This window comes from Primulina huaijiensis, unplaced genomic scaffold (assembly GCF_012295235.1).
Source record: "Primulina huaijiensis isolate GDHJ02 unplaced genomic scaffold, ASM1229523v2 scaffold24871, whole genome shotgun sequence".
Lineage (NCBI taxonomy): Eukaryota > Viridiplantae > Streptophyta > Magnoliopsida > Lamiales > Gesneriaceae > Primulina > Primulina huaijiensis.
The window spans coordinates 54,241-72,896 of NW_027356090.1; the positions used below are offsets into that span (position 1 = coordinate 54,241).

General features: G+C 36.2%; 2 protein-coding genes across 11 annotated transcripts; one reads left to right on the top strand and one right to left on the bottom strand.

Annotated features, from left to right (window-relative positions):
* LOC140967259 (uncharacterized) lies at positions 1 to 5,232 on the top strand. 6 transcript variants are annotated; one of them, XM_073427681.1, is made up of 10 exons: positions 3 to 222; positions 569 to 625; positions 734 to 893; positions 1,074 to 1,750; positions 2,056 to 2,229; positions 2,348 to 2,464; positions 3,278 to 3,457; positions 3,634 to 3,680; positions 4,126 to 4,450; positions 5,005 to 5,232. In XM_073427681.1, exons 2-9 carry the CDS (start codon positions 578 to 580, stop codon positions 4,436 to 4,438), a joined length of 1,716 nt encoding a protein of 571 aa, XP_073283782.1. In that variant the 5' UTR covers positions 3 to 222; positions 569 to 577; the 3' UTR covers positions 4,439 to 4,450; positions 5,005 to 5,232. The 6 variants fall into 6 exon arrangements, with proteins under 6 accessions (XP_073283783.1, XP_073283782.1, XP_073283781.1 ...); XM_073427680.1 differs by lacking the exon at positions 5,005 to 5,232 and adding an exon at positions 4,536 to 4,679; XM_073427683.1 differs by lacking the exon at positions 5,005 to 5,232 and having other exon boundaries at positions 7 to 222; positions 1,074 to 1,259; positions 1,458 to 1,750; positions 4,126 to 4,679.
* A 1,524-nt stretch (positions 5,233 to 6,756) lies between these two features.
* On the bottom strand, positions 6,757 to 15,962 carry LOC140967258 (protein HUA2-LIKE 3-like). Of its 5 annotated transcripts, none has more exons than XM_073427677.1 (12): positions 15,513 to 15,961; positions 14,436 to 14,512; positions 10,836 to 12,851; positions 10,270 to 10,720; positions 9,423 to 9,531; positions 9,235 to 9,344; positions 8,944 to 9,128; positions 8,366 to 8,849; positions 7,802 to 8,225; positions 7,524 to 7,694; positions 7,270 to 7,321; positions 6,757 to 7,188 (listed from the first exon to the last, which is right to left on the bottom strand). In XM_073427677.1, the coding sequence occupies exons 1-11, from the start codon at positions 15,639 to 15,641 to the stop codon at positions 7,296 to 7,298; spliced, it is 4,182 nt and encodes a 1,393-aa protein (XP_073283778.1). In that variant the 5' UTR covers positions 15,642 to 15,961; the 3' UTR covers positions 6,757 to 7,188; positions 7,270 to 7,295. The 5 variants fall into 5 exon arrangements, 3 of the variants coding, with proteins under 3 accessions (XP_073283778.1, XP_073283777.1, XP_073283776.1); XM_073427676.1 differs by having other exon boundaries at positions 6,757 to 7,148; positions 7,802 to 8,264; positions 15,513 to 15,960; XM_073427675.1 differs by having other exon boundaries at positions 7,802 to 8,264; positions 15,513 to 15,960.
* Between the last annotated feature and the right edge of the window lie 2,694 nt (positions 15,963 to 18,656).

Genomic DNA, 18,656 nt, shown 5'->3' on the forward strand with positions numbered 1-18,656 from the left:
CGTAAGTCTCCTGCCGCCGACTATACACGTAACTTCATCTCCTCGAGCTGTACAAAGGTTGTACCTTAAGTCAAAGTCCAAATAGATACGAGGTGCAACTTATGGGATATATGACGAATCAATTACGTATAAATTTGTATCTTTTTCGTAACTCACAATCAGCAGAAGATACCGAGAAATATATGACTCATTCGCTGTGAAAAATTTCCTGCGCGATATTCGGTGAGAATTCGCTGTTGTTTATCTCTCTAGGGTTGTTTCTTACCTGTATAATCGCCCTCAGGTTTGGGTCAATTGCATTGAATTTATATCATCGTGTGTGTGTTTTTTTTGGTTTATTTGATTACTGTGTTAAAAACTTTTCGTCAGTGATGATAGGTGAATGAAATAGTTAGAGTTTAAGGCTAAAGTTTTTGAAATTCATGCCTCCTGTTGTTTGTTTTTATGTACTTTATATGGACGACTGATTTGAACGTGTATACAATGGATGGATCAAATCAAATTATAGGAATTCTGGATTATCATTTAAATCATATGTTTTTCTAAATAAAAGTGAATTGATCTGTAGAATTCGGAGATGGGATTCAATGAAGTGTACAATTCATTGCAGGAGCTTTTCCCGGAGGTAAATTCTGGCTTCAGTATGACGAGCCACTATCTTTTTTGCTTTCGGTTAGTAGGTATTTTTGTTTTGTTGTTCCTCAATAGCTCTACCCTTCCTTCTTGGGTACAGATTGATGCCCGAGTCATTAGAGCTGTTGCTATTGAGCACAGCAAGGATCCTGATGCAGCTGTTGAGGCAGTGCTTGAGGAGATAATTCCTTTCTTTTCTGAAATATCTAGACCAACTACACCATTGACTGGGAGGAGTTTCTTGGATCAATCACCTAAAGGTAACGATTAATTATTAAGCCTTTTTATTTTAAACGTATTCCTGAGTATAAAGCTTTATTTCTTTTCATTGTCAGGATCACTTGCACAACTACTTAGCTTCCCAAGTTTTTTTTTTCCTTTTGATTTATGAGTTATCTGGTCCCATTATATAGGCTGCATAATTCTAATTGTTCTTGTAGAAGCTATTGCTACTGTACAATCCGTGGACGGCTTGCCTGTGAATGCAATAGGATCAGCTGTAGAGATAAATGCTAACAATGTGAATGTCGGGCACAAGTCTGATGATGCTAATGATGAGAACGATGATGCGTTCTATGATACATATAATGGACAACATGATGGAGAAGGTGAATTGTCAATATCAGGTAAATTTGGTGAAAATAGCATAATATCTGCTGATATGTTCTCCCTCGGTCAACCTGCTATGTTGCTGGAGGAAACAAGAGTAAATATTCTTCAACGTGAAGAGTCTATAAAACCTGAAAGAGCTGAAACAGTTTTAGCTCGTAAATGTCCAGAAGATGCCATCAAAACGTCATCTGATGCAACTCATTGTCAAACAGGAACGTCTTGCACAGATGACAATAATTCTGCAGGCGATATTGTTTCAGAGGCTGTTCCAAATTTAACAGTGAGCCATTCAGAAAGCATTGTCCAAGTGGTCGTGCTTCCTAACATGAATGGAAGTAATTCTGAAGTAAGTTTTCCATCTGATACTGCTGCCAAAACGGAAATCACCAGTGGCAATGTTATTATCAAAGATGAGTCTACCATAAATGATTCTGTGTCCCAATCGAGCCAAATCCATATAATGGGTGTTCTTGACGAAATTATCACCGAGGCAAGAAACAACAAGGTATCATCCATATCAATTATTTTCCTTACCATTGATCTCGGTTTAAATTCAAAACCATATACATAACAACCTGTGTATCGAGTGTTATGTAATGTTTTAATTATTGACACGATGATTTGATACTCAAAAATGTTCTCGCGAAGAAATAATGCGGATGTGCAAATATATGATAACTGGATCCAACTAAATTTGGATGGATAAGATTAACTTTTCTTTATGTCAACACCTTGGGATTTAGCTTTCGGCAGGTCCCTAAGCTAGCCATGTGCATTGATAATATTCCTGATACTTGTTAAATGTTGCAGAAAACATTATTCTCTGCTATCGAGTCTGTTATAAACTTAATGAGGGAGGTGGAGCTGAAAGAGCAGGCTGCAGAAGAAGCCAATGAGGAAGCTGCCAAAGGAGGCATTGATGTACTGGATAAGGTGGAAGAACTCAAACTAATTCTGAAGCATGCAAAGGACGCAAATGACATGGTTGTTTTTTTTCTCTGAATTGTGTAATATCTCTTTAGATGATCTGAAGCGAACTCTGGTATTTAACTAAATTGTCTTCTCCTTCATTAATCCTTACTTTCTTGTTTTTCAATGTTAGCATGCTGGGGAAGTATATGGTGAAAGGTCCATCCTCGCAACAGAGTTGAGAGAGCTTCAGTCCCGTGTACTCTACTTGTCAGATGAAAGGGACAAGTCTCTTGAAGTTCTTAATGAGGTGGTTTTAAACCCTTTCCCTTTATGTTGTAATGCCATTTGAATTATGATATGTTTTGTACACCCAGTTGATATTGAACTGGGTATGGAGTTCCACATGTGAAAGTAGCAATGCATATTTTGTTAGCTAAACCATTTTTTAATAGTTTGAACAAGCTGTCTGAGTTTTCGAGTTTTTGTTGCTGGTCACTTTTATCATTTACTTACAAGTTAAGAAGTATAAAGAAATAAAATAGATAAAGGAAAATCGAAAATATGAGTTACTCTCATAGATATTGGTTAGGTTGCAATTACTTTTGCTCATTTCTATTACTAAATTTTTCTCCATTCTTATTTTGTTCGAAAAAATATTTCTGCGATGTTCTTGCACAATTTAACTGTGGTTCTCCTTATGATTATAATGGCTGATTTACTTCTCACTTTTCAATTCTAAAACTTTTTCGGCTCTCATTTTATTGGAGTTGAAAATTGGATACAAGTATCTGGAAAAAGACTTCGTTGAGGTTCTTTGGAATTACCTTAGTAACTATATCCTGGGACATGGATTTTTTCTTCTTTGTTTTGAGATGCCCAATTTTAGCTTACCATGAAGTATCAAACTTTTCTGGGCTAATGAAACCTAACATTTCAGTTTTATTGGCCTTATAGTTAAACTTTATTCGAATATACCAAGACTTTTCTGGGCTAATGAAACCTAACATTTCAGTTTTATTGGCCTTATAGTTGAACTTTATTCGAATATACCAAGACGAATAAAAGTGCTTGCAAGGTTAATTTTTCATTTCACTTTCTCAATTTTGTCATTTTATTGCAGATGTGTCAAACTTTAAGGATGCGACTAGCAGCAGCTGAGAATGATATAAATTATGCAGAGAAAGAAAGAATTAGGAAGCAAGTTTCTGTTCGAGAAACATTTTCTGAACAGGAAAGTCTTATGGAAAGGGTTGTACAAGAGGCAAACATCCTGAAAGAACACGCAGAGGAAAATGCCAAGGTAACTTCTCATTTCTCTATGTGACTCCAGTTCATCTCAATTCAAGTCAAACCATTGAATGAAGAAAATACGACGTTGAATTTGATTTCCTCATCGCTGTTGCATCAACACTTAACAATCTATTGTTCAAGTTTCTTATCTACAGTTTCACTGATTCTTTCTCATTTGTATTTCAGCTGCGAGAATTTCTGGTGGATCGAGGTTGTGTTGTAGACACTTTACGGTAAGTTATTCAAGTGCTTGCTGTTACTTCACCTTTTATCAGAGTTAATCTTACTTTTTTGTAGGTCCACCATCATGTTTTATCCTGAATGCACCATCATGTTTTATCCTGAATGCTCAATCTTTAACGCCAACTTAAGAAGATATCTAACTTAGCATAAACTATATCACTGCGCAATCACGGAAGTCTTCGGTAATAAAAAAGTTGCTTGTTGAACATGTAGGATGAGTGATCTAAAAAAGTTTAGCAATCTAAATTCATGAAGTGATGCCAGATACTCATATCTGGAATCTGGATTCTTATTCTAATTCCTTATGGCCTATGTTAGTATCAAAGTCTCGTTACAAACAAGAGTAAAAAGTATAAAATATTAGCAAATGAAGACAGAGATTGTTCCTACAAGGTTTAAGCTGACAACCTTATATGTCCGCCACTCTTCTTTCAGAGGAGAAATGGCTGTTATAAAACAAAACGTGAAGCTTCTAAAGGGAAAAATTGATGACCGCATTCCATTGAGCAAATATCGCTCCTCCCCTCAAACTAGCTGCATTATAGCTTCCTCTGGTTCCGGGTTGAAAAATTCAATTTCAGATCAAGTGGAGCTGGTGCCAGTCCAGGATGATTTAACCAAGACTCAACAACTCATTGATCCAGTCACACAGGTATCTGTAGATGAAATCGCTAGATATGATCGTGAGGCACTTGTCGCAGAGGGATGGGATTTTGTGACAACCTTGAAACGTGACGAGGACTTTTGAAGAATAGAACAGGTTAGCAAATCGACGTTCTTGGAAGTTTCATTTTCATTCCATCTCTACAAACTGATCTTGGTTTATCATGTTTTGTTAAACTGAGTTACTACTACTCGAATCTCACCCTCTTAAGTTCTGCTATTCGTTGGTGGCTGGAATTTTATGGGACTCATCTATTAAATGCTGATAAATTTTGTCGATAATAATGGCTTGTTTATATTTAAATATTCAGTTTTGTCTGACAATATATTATGGTTCGTACGGAGGACATAATTGAGGGTTTTTATCTTCAAATTAAATATTTAATTTATTAAAAAGCTTCTTCCCCACGGCTGTTACAGTTTTTTAGAGCAAAAGTTTTCTTGTGTTAATACATTTGTTTTATATTCTCTTGCATACCTCATCTCTTCCATCAAAATTATGGATCTACGCCTCTACAGCGTGTGTGCTTAATCTGCTACATGCTCTTTCGGTTTCTGATAACATGAAACTCTAAATTACTAGGAAATATTGTATTGCATATTAAAAAATCTATACATAATTAGAAGATCTACACTCTAAATATTTAGCAGAGTAAAGAGACTACGCAACTTTGCTTCTGGTACTGGTGCCTGCCTCTAAGGAATATATCCAGTTGGGCAAGCAAGAATGCTGCTAACTCAGACAAACAAAAAACCTTCATTTGTATGTTTAAAAAAAATGCGTTCCTCTAAAAAAGAATCTAAACTGTAACTCGTCAAAGTTCCTGCATGTGTAGATTCAGCTCGATCCACATGTTATAGAACTACTGTTTCTCTGTATTTCCATCTGTGGAAAGTATTTGCATTTTTAGTCACTCCAGCGCAGAAGCATAACAGTGCATCTCCATATGATGTGAAGGCGAGTCCTTTGCTGTCTGATTTGCTTTGAACATCGTTGAATCGACCCAGATTTTGAACTTGTTGCCATGTTTGACTGCAAAATGAAATGTATTTGCGTCTCTGAGAAATTTTCAGAATTTCTTCTGTCTATGATAAGTGGGAATGATTGTTTAGACCGTTCTGTTATTATTTATAGTATACGGGGAATTGGAGAAAATATGGAAATGGAAATTTGTTGTGTAACCAACTTCATGGTGGGACAAGGTATGTGGGTTCCTCATTTGAGAAAACAGAACTCGTCGGTTTGTGTCATACCTCTTTAACTCCACATCATTTGTCACAGTTTAGTCCAATCCTTACAGATGTCAAATAGATTTCATCAAATATCGTTTCGATATCTTTTGCTTGCTATTTCGGTCAATTATATTAAATACATTAATATGACGAGTTTACCACCTTTGGTTAGGCATGGATAAAGGACACAGTTTGAGTCTAGAGTGGGCAAGAAGGAGAATTAGGATACGAATTCTTGTGTGGTAGAATTTTATTGGAGTGAATTGGCTGTCTTTTGTAGTTTCTAGATAAGGAGGATTCTATTTCGAGAAGATTTTACCTACTTAATTGAAAATCCAAATCCTACCCAGTTTGACATTTTCTTGATGTGATTATCGCAACTCCCAAACAGAACAGATGTGGGCGTCTTTTAAAGGGGTTTAGTGATGTGATGGTATCTAGAATTTTTTATTAGTTAGTAGAGGCTATTTTTCATCTACAAATCTCACTAGGATGTTAATCGAGACGTCGATCTTGAATGGGACTCCATTTTACTATTTCTTCATGGGCCCTGATATGACCCATCTGTCATGCACAACCCGAAATTTGGGTCATCCTTATTGGGCTCGAACATGGGCCTGATTGGTCCATTGCATAACCATGTTATTGAGATTTAGACATTTCTGAATGTGAGTTCGCCTTTGATGGCGCACTCCGATGCATGTGAAAAACTAGTTACAACTAAAGATATCAATTTTTAACTAAAATAATTCAAAGTTCCAATCACTAAGAATCCTAATCCTGAATTCTGATGCGCGTTGAAAAAAGAACAAGGGAACATGGAAAATTAATTGGTCTTTAAGAAATATCCCGAGATCATCAATATTTTACATGTACAACCAGATGCAAAGTTAGGGAATCATTATGGAACACTTTATATTTTCATAAGAACCCGAATGGAACTTCAAGTTAAAGAGCGAAACTTCAGGTCTTCTGCTTAAATGAAACGATACATTATAGCTCTTCGTCGAATTTAGTTACCTTGTTAAGTCACTTTCAATGGTTCCACACACACCATGCAGAACATGATTTTATTCTTAAAACACCCAAGTTTCTCAACTACTATAATTTGGCCTTATTATAGTTTGAAACAAGCACACATGCCTACAATAAGGCGGTCAACGTTACTACTGTATTCCAAAATACAGATAGCGAACTTGTGATTACTCTCTTCAGTAACAAGGGTTTTCTTGGAAAGTAAACAACTAGCAATGTACATAATAGCTTTACAATGAAAGCCGTCTGAAGAAACTACAAATCACCGACTAAAGGGTGCGGAAAATCTACACAACTATATCACGTCATTACACTAGACAAATTTTAATAGACATGACAAAAAATTGTAACCAATGCAAAGAAACACCCCAAGGGAATGCTGAGACTCCCAACAAAAGAGCCTTGGATCATCTGTTCATTTCCCAACTGACGACCGCATTCCTATATACACGCGACCAGTAAACAGATTTGTTCTCTACAATGTCGAAATATGGCAGTTCCCAATATGTCAGACATAGCAATATCACCTGCGATGAGTCATGGCACCGAAAGGAACAAGAATTCAACCTAATAAACAAAAGGTAATGAGCAAATAGGGATAATTGACGAACTGAGAAATCGAGAAGTACGAATATGTGATAACAATACCAGCCTGGTGCAAGATAACAAAAGCATCATCTTGGTCTCCAGTAATTTGGACCTGAACACAAAAAAGGAATAAGAGAGGTGGCAAACACATAATTCAACCAAACAAAGGTTTGCATAATAGAACGGACAATCCATTTTCAATTCTCTTTAGTTAACAAACCATAAAGCATATAAATATATCCATTTTCAACTTGCAAAACAGTCAGCAAAATCAAATTCATTTTCAGCATAACAGATAAAGATAGATGAAGCACCTCTATTTCCCACAGGAATAGGACCTTCAGGTTCCCTGTAAGGATTAAATTGCCTGGAGTTTGGGGGCCGGGGAGGGAAATTCCACCTACTATTGGTTGACGGCTCACGGGGTGGACCACTGTATGGCATGTGCCCATGAGACATCCTGGCACCATTGCGATAACATTGACCTGGAAGAGGAAAGGGGAAAATAATAGGATTGGTGACATTTAAAAAACTGGAAATGTGGACCAAGATGCCTTCAATGTTCAATAATACAAAGAAAAGCTTTAGTTACCAGAGATGGGAGGTAAGGGAGGCCTCCAGCACTCTCCAATATTATCACGAGGGACGAATTTATTTCTGTCACGGTCCCGGTAAAAATTGCTATTTTCTTCATTGCGCACATGGAATCTGTTGGGATGAGGAGGAGGTGGTAAATCCCTTCGCGATTGGATCTGTCGCTGTTGGGGGTACGAAAATTGATTTGATGGAGCGGGGTGAGGTGGGCGGACATGAAGACCCTTGCTGAAACCACCCTCTCCCGGCTGGACCCTATTAGAACCTTGGGCAGATAAATGGGATGTAGGTCTATCATTGAAAGAGCAGGTATTGATGTTGTCAGGCATCTGCCTTGGTACCTGGGCTTCAAAATCCTTATTGTCACGAGAACGATGATGCACCGAATCCAAGCTGGTTGACTTCATTCTTGGCAAACCAGGCTGCTTTGCCATACACCCAGGTAGATTGTAGTCAAAATTCTGCGCAAGCATAAAGATGTTAAAAACATAACTATTAAAACATCTAGCACAGTAGCAGTATTCTAGACATAAGACATGAAAAAACTAGGACAGAGAGAGACCTGAGAGCTTGGATAAATATTAGAATTAGGACCACTGGCAGTAGAATCAAGTACTGTATGAGGAAAACTAGATGGTGGAAGTGGATATGGCGGCAGCGGCCGTGGTGGTGGATGCGAGGGAGACCTTGGCAAAGGAGCACATGCCAAAGGCGTATTCTTAGGTTGTTGGGAGGTAAAAGGTGGCCCATAATGGTTGTCAGAGATATGATGAGACAGTTGTGTGTGATCTTTGTTAAGGTTACTGGTGGAACTATTTTCCTCACAATAGGGGGCCACATCCTCCATTTCCAGCTCACCGTCCACATCTTCCAAAATAAGACTACGCTTTTCAACTGCAGGAATCAGAGCCCTTTCTCCATCAAGATTTTCTGCATTATGCTCTGGGGTAACAGCCTCAAAACTCTCTCCATCAGAGTCACTTCCTACATCATCATCTCTCAGCATACGTGGCATACAGAAACCAGGAAGCTGAAAACTTGAATTGCTAAAGTAAAACGATGTATCTAGTTAGTTATGAAGTACAAAATACAAGCCTGAGAGCTCAAATAACAAAATGGAAAAGTTAGAAATCCATATACCTTCCATATTCATCAACCAACATACCCTCCATTTCTCTAATAGGGTCGTCAAAAGCCCTTTCATTTCTTAACGGTCGGCGAGAGCCAGCTTTAGGGTATGAAACACAAAGGACATCAAGCTCCCGGATGTGGTGATGAATGATCGGTTCTGGAAGGATCTTCCTCTCCTGCCATACTCTCAGAACCTATCCAGCAGGGAAAGAGGTTTAATACCGCATTTCAATGTACAAAAGCAATATGAAAAGAAACAAAGGTCAATAAACAAATATGAGAGGGCATGGTTCCACGCACTTTCAAACACTGTCTATGATTCTCGAGAGAACTGCTACCAGGAGGAGCAGCTGCCAACAATAAACGTGGCAACACTGCCTGTATCACAGAGGGATATATGCCACCATCACCTGAACAAGATAAAGAGGACCTGAGGTTCCAAAACTCCAAATGTTACCAACGCCAACAAAAAAAAGTAAACACTATACCTTTCATGGCCCGAGAACATTGAGCGATAGAATCAACAAGGAAAAACAAGTCCACTTTTTTCTGTGAATTTGACTCTCTTTCCAAATTTTGTGCAAGTATTTCCACCACCTAAAGCAAACCACACTTTTATCAATATTAGAACGTGAACATGTAAAAATATATGCAGATGAGATGACAGGAAATTCTCTCGTATAACATGCTGTCTTGGTAGAATATCCAGATAAATTTTAGCTTACAAAGTGTCAAACAATATTAAAGTAGCAGATATACATGACACAGGAAAATGAAACAGAACAGTAACCGTAATTTCTGGTGCATATATTTAAGTAAATTATGAGTACACCAGAAAAATGGATTACAGAATAGCACTTTTGTATGCAGAGAGTTCCAACATATGTAAGCTATGTGAACCCATCATCTAGGAGATTCAAAGCACAGATGCATACAACATGAACATAAGACATGCAAAGGAGGTTTCACAAAACTACAGTTCACGAATCAAAGAATATCATTGAATATGCAACTATATCACGGATATGGTCGCTGAACATATGTAAGTAAAAGACTCAGGGTCAATGCAACAAACCCGTATGAAGGAGGTTTCACAGAACAAGTGCACTCCATAAAATCTATGAATATTGTTAAAATATGCCACTATATTATGGATGTTATCAGTGACCAATGTCCATATATAAGTGAAAAACTCTGGGTCAAAATAATGAACAAAACTGATCTTAAACAACAACATTAAATTGTGCTAACAAAAATGTTGTTTAAATTCTAACGAGGGAACAGTTTCATAAAAAATTTTGAGCCTCAGAAAACTTGTTCATAACCAGAAGTCACCTTAATTGCAAAACCAAATTTCGCACAGTCAATAGCAACCCGTGTGGCTCGGCCGATGTTCTCTTTTGTTCCCGTTAGTGATCTGATAGCGGCTTCAAAGGACGACAAAGTTTCTTCGCCTTTGCTGTTTGACTTTCCAGCAAGTTTAACCATTTCAGAATTTAGCCGAACATCAGGACCACAAGAGCTACTATTTTCAAGGTAATTATTATCTGATGCGGAAACATTGCCCATGCAAGAACTGCGAGGAGATGTCTTAGCGTACAATTGCAGCCCATTAGTCAGAGAAGAAGACTTGGGGGCAGCAAAATCCTCCAGAGGCTCATCGAAAATAGAAATGGAGTTAGATAGAGATTCGTGATGACCACTGGTTAAAACCTTCACTGGACTACCAGAGGGCACACAATTTGAGAACTTAGATACTGGGCTATGTTCTTTCACAAACTCTGACCTGAAGATACAGAGTCAGAATGATAAACAAGGTACACCAAGAAATGATAAAATATATTACAAGTTCAAATTGAAGAAAAAATTAGAATAACCTCGTGTGAATTATATAGACTTACTTTTGGCTATCTTGGTTGTTCTTGGCTAATGATAAGATCTTCACACAGTGAGATTTATCACCTTCACCCACAGCATTGTCTACCTGCACACTGGCGTCACAGTTCAGTGTACTACCAGCATTTTCTTTTGGCGCGAGGACTTCTGAACTCACCCGGGGAATGTCAGGATCAGATCCCTCAACTGTGGCATCCAACTCCGAACATTCAATCTTGCAGTGATTGGCAAGAGATATAATAAAACCAGGTGTACTGCGGTCCAAACAAACTTTTTCTTCACCAATGCCTTGTGGATCTAGTTTTACATGCTTAGAATCTAGCTCTGGAGGTGACATTTTGAGATATTTAAAATCAGCAACTTCCGTGTGTGCAGTTGAACCTTTGCATGATTCAGGATTCGAGCTTTCACTGCTATAACTTCTAACACAGTCCAATACAGTTGTATATGTTTTTAAATGAATTAGCGGCGTCCCTGTGTTTGCCGCAGCGCAAAACTTGGAAGAATCAAAGTTAAAGCCATTGTTGCTATGATTTTCAGCTGGTGCTGATCCCAATTCAATGACAGCTTTGTTTCCAGTCGACAATTCTGAGCATTCTGCAATGGACGAACAGTCTCCATTGCTTTTGGTATTCACGGTGAGCGGAAAACTGGAATCACTTTGATTATCTTCTGCCACATTAGCAGACATGGCCTCCAATGCACGGTGTAGTCTTTTAGATGGAGGTAAAGCTGCTTCATCGCCCACAAAATTCTTAGTTTCCCATAAGTTCTTACCCCCTTCCCATGATTGGGCCTTTTTAGGACTTGCAGGTGATAAAGGCATATTAACAGAATCTACTTCAATTGGAACAGATTCGACATCACCAGGATCATCCACCTTACAATTCAATGGCCCAGAGGTCTTTGTTGTGAGTCTTTCAGCAACTTCCAGTATTTTCTCCTTTTTATGTGCCATTATTCTTTCTTTATTCTCGGCAGGTGCAGCTCTCTCCAAACGGACTCTTGCCCTTTTGAATAATGGTAAGTGTTCATCACCATCTTCCCTAGCACATCTTTCAGCTAATTCATCGTTATTACCAGGTGAAACACTTTCATTTCTAACTTCAGCATCAGAAACAAATGCATTTGAATTAACTGCCCCAACAACATCATCACTGTGTCGTTTTCGATTAGGACCCCTTTTCTTCTTTATGATGGCAGTGCTGGTTTGAAACCCAAGCCTATTATTGAACTCTGTTTCATCTTCATTATTATTTTCGCTAAAATGATCCACTACCATTGGTTTACAATGGGATTCTACAGTGCTGCCATTATTGAAACTAGGTGAGTCGGAGTCTACCGTCATAACTTCAGATTCGTTCTCTTCAATACTATCATTTGATACTGAAGCAGGTGAGTCTGCGTCATATCCTTCAGAATCATCAGAGGATTTCATAATCCTTGCACTTCTTCTCAAAGATATATCTTTTGATGCATTAGCACCAGAATGCCTAGACCTCCTGCTGCTATTCAGAGAAGGTAATGTTATGTTTTGGGGTCCTTTAGCATCTATCTTTGAAGAACTTCTCAACCTTCGAGCAGATATCCTTCCCTGTATCAAACTATTCCGTGATTGGGTTACTTCAGTTTTTCTTCTTGTTGAATAAGTAGTGGAAACAGGTGTTTCAGCGAATAATCGTGCCTCCTCCAATTCCGTTTCAGCTGCAGCAGCTTCAGTCAGAGAGTTCAAATCATTAGAGGCCCCAGTACAAAGCAGCTGTGGTTGAGCTCTAATCACAGAATCCTCATCATTCACACACTTAGTCGATGATTCCTCTGACTTATTTTCATGGTTTATAATGATTTCTGTTGTTTCATCAGCACTACTAACTTGTTCCCGTTTCTTCAGCTTCTCAAAAGAGATAATTATCTCATTCACTGCACGGACAAAATCAGCACCCTTTCCATGACGTTTCCCTAAAAGAGACAATTTTCTTTCTTCTGTGAATTCTTCGACATCAAAAGGATTGCAGAAGCCACTGTCCAAGAGAACTAAATTTAATATAAATACGTACAAAAAATCTTTCAAGTTCACAGTTATCGATGTTCCTGTATAGTATTTAATTGGAATCTTAGCCTAAATTGTTTTTAGCTCTCGTATTATTATGTCAATATATTGCATGTACAGTAGATAAGCCTCTGGTTATATTCTGCAAGTTTCATACTATCCTAAAAAATTAAAGGATGGCATTACAAATCCGAATCAAACATCCTGAATATAAAGGGTTAACAGTCTTTCAGAGATCACATAAAGCTTGTGTTTTTTGGGCCATCCAGTTCAATATAAAGTTAGACAACAATTCCAGGATTTTAATATGTACAAATGCCGCCCAGCATAAAGCAGGTGAAAAAAAACCCAACATGATTAATTACTGACCATTAAAGAAGAGTTGTTCAACAATAAAAAATGATATAACTCTAAAGAACATGACATCCAAACTTTTAAATAATAAACCGTGAAGTCTCAGCAACCAACTACAAATGCCTCTTAAGCATAATGAAACAAACTAGAGAGAGAATGAATTTCTTCAGAAATATATATTACTTAAACAGTATAATGCAGTGCATACAGCAAAAAGATACCATGTAGAAAAAGTAAAAGAAAATATATAAGTTCCTATTAAAAAAAAAAAGAAAATAAACAAGTGAACTGATGTGTTACACTCAGAGACGCAAGCCCACAAGAATGTCAAACTTCAAAGGTACCAATTGAAAACAATCAGAGTGCAAAATAATAAATGTTGTATTTCAAATACTTATACATACATATTTCCATTTTCCAAGCAGGTTACCAAAAATAGAGAGTTGTTAAATGCAAGTTGGCTAAAGTTTCTTTGAAGAACTCAAACAGCCAAAACTTTCCGATGCCAATTTCTGTTACAAAAATAAAAGACTATTCATGTAGCGCCTTAATTCTTCAAAATAAGTGTTCATATCCACTTAACTAGACTTAAAATAAGTCCTTCAATCAACAGCTGAAGCCAAATCACAAAATTCACATGAATGCAGCAGCCTACAGGTTACAAATAAAATCGAGACAAAAATATGATTTGTCACATAATACAAGTCAACAACGTAAATCCACAACCAGTTGGAAGATGAAAGAAACTTTGTGCATATATATCTGTGGTAGCTAGCTAAATCTGCACTCAAAAAGCAATAAAAAAGCTCTATACATGAGACAATAGAGCTCGCTAGATGCCATGCCCAAAACAAAAAATATTAAAACATTTTCTGTGACCAAAACTTCATAGGTTCAGCTTTTATAAAGGAAACTCCATAGGAAACAAAACAAGGGAAGAAAGAAAAGAAATATAAAATCATAAACCTTATGACGCCTGGCTTCGGATCTTGTTCAATTGAAAATTGAAAATTGCTGTGAAGTAAGTTAGAACGCAAGCGAGTACATATTTACTACGCAGTTCGGCCATACAAGCAACTTAAAAATGCCTTTCAGCACAGGTGAAAAATTTAGTGGGAACCCTAAATAAAATAAAAGAAAACGACGCCAATGAGCTGAGATATGGACCAACACTCAGAGAGAAACAAGAAAGAAAACTAACATTTGTTGGGTGCCAAAAAAATGGACTAGTACTTTCTTCCGATCAGCCGGGTAACCCCACTTCTCTGGCTCACTCACCTGCCATTATAAAATCATCGAACCGATCTTCAGTAGAGTGAAAACTAACGGGAATAAAATATACCGCTGACAGTTTACAAAGGCATTGAAATTTGAGGTCAATGAAACTGCAATACTGCATATTAAAGCTAACTAGCAAAACCAAATAATAATTTATGACAAACAATTAACATTCAAAGACAAGACCAACACACTTTCCATCTCTTTCCAATCACTCATCAGCCTAGGCCTTCAAGGGCGTCCAGTCCTTTATTCAGCCAACCTAAGGTCTTGATGGTGATATTCATGAGGCTAATGGAGATGCAAAATAACAGTAATCACTCATATTTTTTTATCGAAGAGGAAAACAAAACCTTCAACAGGAATTACTTCTTTACCTATGTAGTTTAAGCCCTCCTGAGGTATGTTATGCTGAAAAATTATCCTCAGATGGTCACGACTTCAGTCAAAACATATTTAAAGTTATTAACCATCCATCACATGCAAATAAATATTCTAAACCTATCTTTTTCCATATGAAAATTACAGCCAGATAAAGTTGCACAAACAATACAATTAGTTGAAATACACATCGCTCAGAAAAAAAAAACATAATCTAGATGAATATAATTTATGAAATTTTACCAAATAGACTATAGAGAAGCAGTGACGTTGCTTAATTTCTTCAATAGTGCTAAATCATATCGTTCGGCATACTACTTGCGCAATAAAACTACTGTATATAAAATTCGATAATATATAATAGTTTCACTTTTTCCCCGTTAGATTATGAAAAATAATGTAATCTCAACACCGCAAAACATGCTCACACGCATGCTTCTAGCTATCCAAAACCAAAATAAAACTATTCACCCCAGATCTGCAGTGAAAGAATATTGAAAAACCTAATTATAAAACAAAGAACCGCATGATACCAAAGAAGCACATAACTTGAGCCATGACTACTCGATGAAAACACGGAAATAAACAAAATTTGCGGGAAAAAAACCAGGCGGCATACCGTTGCAGGCCATGCAGGAAACCCCTTCACTTTAGCAAGCACAAGATCGCCGACCTTCCACTCCCGCCGCGTGCTCGCGGCAGACGCCGCCGCCGCTTTGCCGACCCCTTTTCTTCGGCTCGGCGCCATAAAGCTAGACGAACCGATAATCAGCAGTCATCAGAGACCAAATCGGAAACGAATTAAAACCCCTACTTTGGCACAATCATTTAAAAATCCATCCAGCTATATTCGCTCCACTGTAGAGATTGATAGAGTCGGTAGAAAACCCTAACCCTAATAATCTAGAGAGAGAGAGAGAGAGAGAGGGGAGAGTGCAGATGGGGGGTGTGGGGGTGGGGGCGCCAGAGATTTGTGGAAGAAAGGCTGTGTTTAAATGAGGAAAAACAGATAGGAAATGAGTTTTGTTTGCTTGGTTTTTTGGAAGGGAAACAGACGGTGCTAAAGTGCGCCGATAGCGTGTAGATGAAGAGCGTGTCATTTTGTACAGTTGGGTGAAACCTGTGGCGCAGGGCCGCACTGGATTGGGCTCCCCAGAAGTAGGCCCAAACTATATGGGTCGTGTAGTTTTGTACAATACATGTCTCATGGATCAAGCCCAATATAAAAAAATTAAACATTTGGTTTTATCACAAAGATTTTTTTTCTCTAATTATCGATCTATTAATTAATTATGAGAAAATGTCATTTTGTCTTTAATTTGATGAGAACAATTACTTTTTTTAAAAAAAAAAATTGATTTTCAAAATCGGCTTTGTAATATTTGTGATTTCTATAAGAATATGTTACATGTGCAACAATATTTGTTCTATAATTTTTATACCACAAAATATTGAATACAACAATTCAATTTATCAAAATCTCGTGATACATTGAAAACAAAATCTCACGATATAATAACAGAATTTCACTAAATAATTGATGTGAATATCGTTGTACAATACATTGATTGTATTTTTAACATTATCATTTCCTTAAATATATGTTGAACAATAATAATCTTACAACAATTTTATAATTTACAAACATCATTCTATCCACAAGCGAGATATTTATTAAATGTGAGATGCTTAGAAGTTTCGTAATACAGATTGTGTAATATATGTTTATTTAAGTGAAAAATATTATTTTTATATCAAAATTAATACTTTTCACTGAAAGTATCAGCTGCGTCAACATGTCTCACATCAGCTCAACATGGCTCATCATCATAAGGGTACGACCCCCGTCAATCAATGATCGTGAGTTTCTTTTTCAAGAATGTAGTGTAGGATTGTATAGATCTCTCATGTCTTGAAAAGCATATGGAGTAGACGTCTTATGTTGACTTATTGAAAAATGCTATGAGCAAGATGATATAGACCCGTAAGACTATTGCACAATATACTTACTCCAACCTGATTAATGAATGGTGGATTTGAGATTTCAAAATATAAAATCATCTAAACAATCAAATTGATTAAAAATCCTTAAATTTAAATACATCAATAAATTTAACTTCCGTTTTATCCAAATAAAATATCTACTTTCATTTTCAATTATAAATTCAATTAAATATAAAACAATGTTCAACAGAAACGAAAAAAGGGGAAAAATAAAATGGAGAATCGGGTGAGCAAGGAAAGAAATTTGTCGAAAAGAGAGGTAAATAATTAACTAATCTTTGAGGTAGACGACATATTACACAATGGAAACCACCCCACAACCAATCAAATTTCTTATATTTGGACATCCTTATCCTTTCCTCATTGGGCTGCTAATGAACTACGCTAAATTTAGCGACAGAAACTTTAAGGTTTGTATATTATATTTAATGTATTCCACTTAATAATATGATTTTAGACACAAATGGAAGTGGTGCCTGAATCATTTATTTAATTATCTTTTATTTCTTTGGCAGCTCTTGCCAGTATCTGGAAACAAGTGATAACGTTTCACATATGCAAGTCCATATACGTTTGCCCCATTGTTTCACCCTACTCATATTGTCTCAAAATTATCGAGGAATTGATATGTATCAAATTTTGACGCGTGTCAACTTTTCTATCGTATATAGATGGCAAGTGTCAACTTATCAATGATTTGGACATCTACCTATTTTCTACATGTCGAACAACGATTTGTACAACAATAATATTGTGATATCTTGCTATTATATCTTGAAATTTTGTTATTATTTCGTGAGATTTTGTATTGAATTTATCGTGAGATTTTGATAGATGGAATTTTTGTATTGATCAATTTTTTGTGTTGTAATAATTGTTGTATGAATTTGGTTGTAGATGTAGCATTACTCTTAATTGTATCCTCTCGACAATATAGATCCGTACTCTGATTACGTGGCATTACATAAAAATATTATAAAGTGACAACTCTATAAACTTAACATTTATTTTATTTGACCAAATTTAAATCTATATATGCCGTGTGTGTCATCTGTCACAAGATATATATATACGTGTGTGTATGTGTCACTTATGCGAGGGGAATAAGAAGAGTAACCAATTTTGAATATTAACACATCCAAATGTAAAATAAAATATTTGTATTTCTCGAGCAAACACCAATGTATAATTAAAAATATAAATAATGTTTACTTACGTACATAAGTATATATACATATATATATGAGCCATATTCTTGTTTCAAATTTATGAACTATCACTATATTAATCATACATATTATTTGATTATTTTTTATTTATTTTAAAAAATGTATTATCCATTAATAGTTTTACAAAACCCATATACAATGAAACAATTGATATGCTGAATCTACTCAAGCATAATTGACATATGTAGTATAAATTTATAAGTATCGATCAATATTTTTTATATTTACTGTAATAAAAAATATTTTTGATATAAAAAAACAATTTTTTTCATGAGTGATCAAAATAGGATATCTGTATAACAAAATTGATTTCTCATAAATTTTTTTATTAATAATTATGTCATAGTCTATATTTTATGCTACACTAGGAAAATATTTTTTATACAATAAAAAATCTTCAATTATATACTTTATATGAAAATGTACATATATTGTCATTTATCTAATATTTTCATTGGTTATATATGCATCATCATAATTTGAAAAATCATTAAATTTTAAATTTTTTCAAGTCCGAGATACCTCTACAA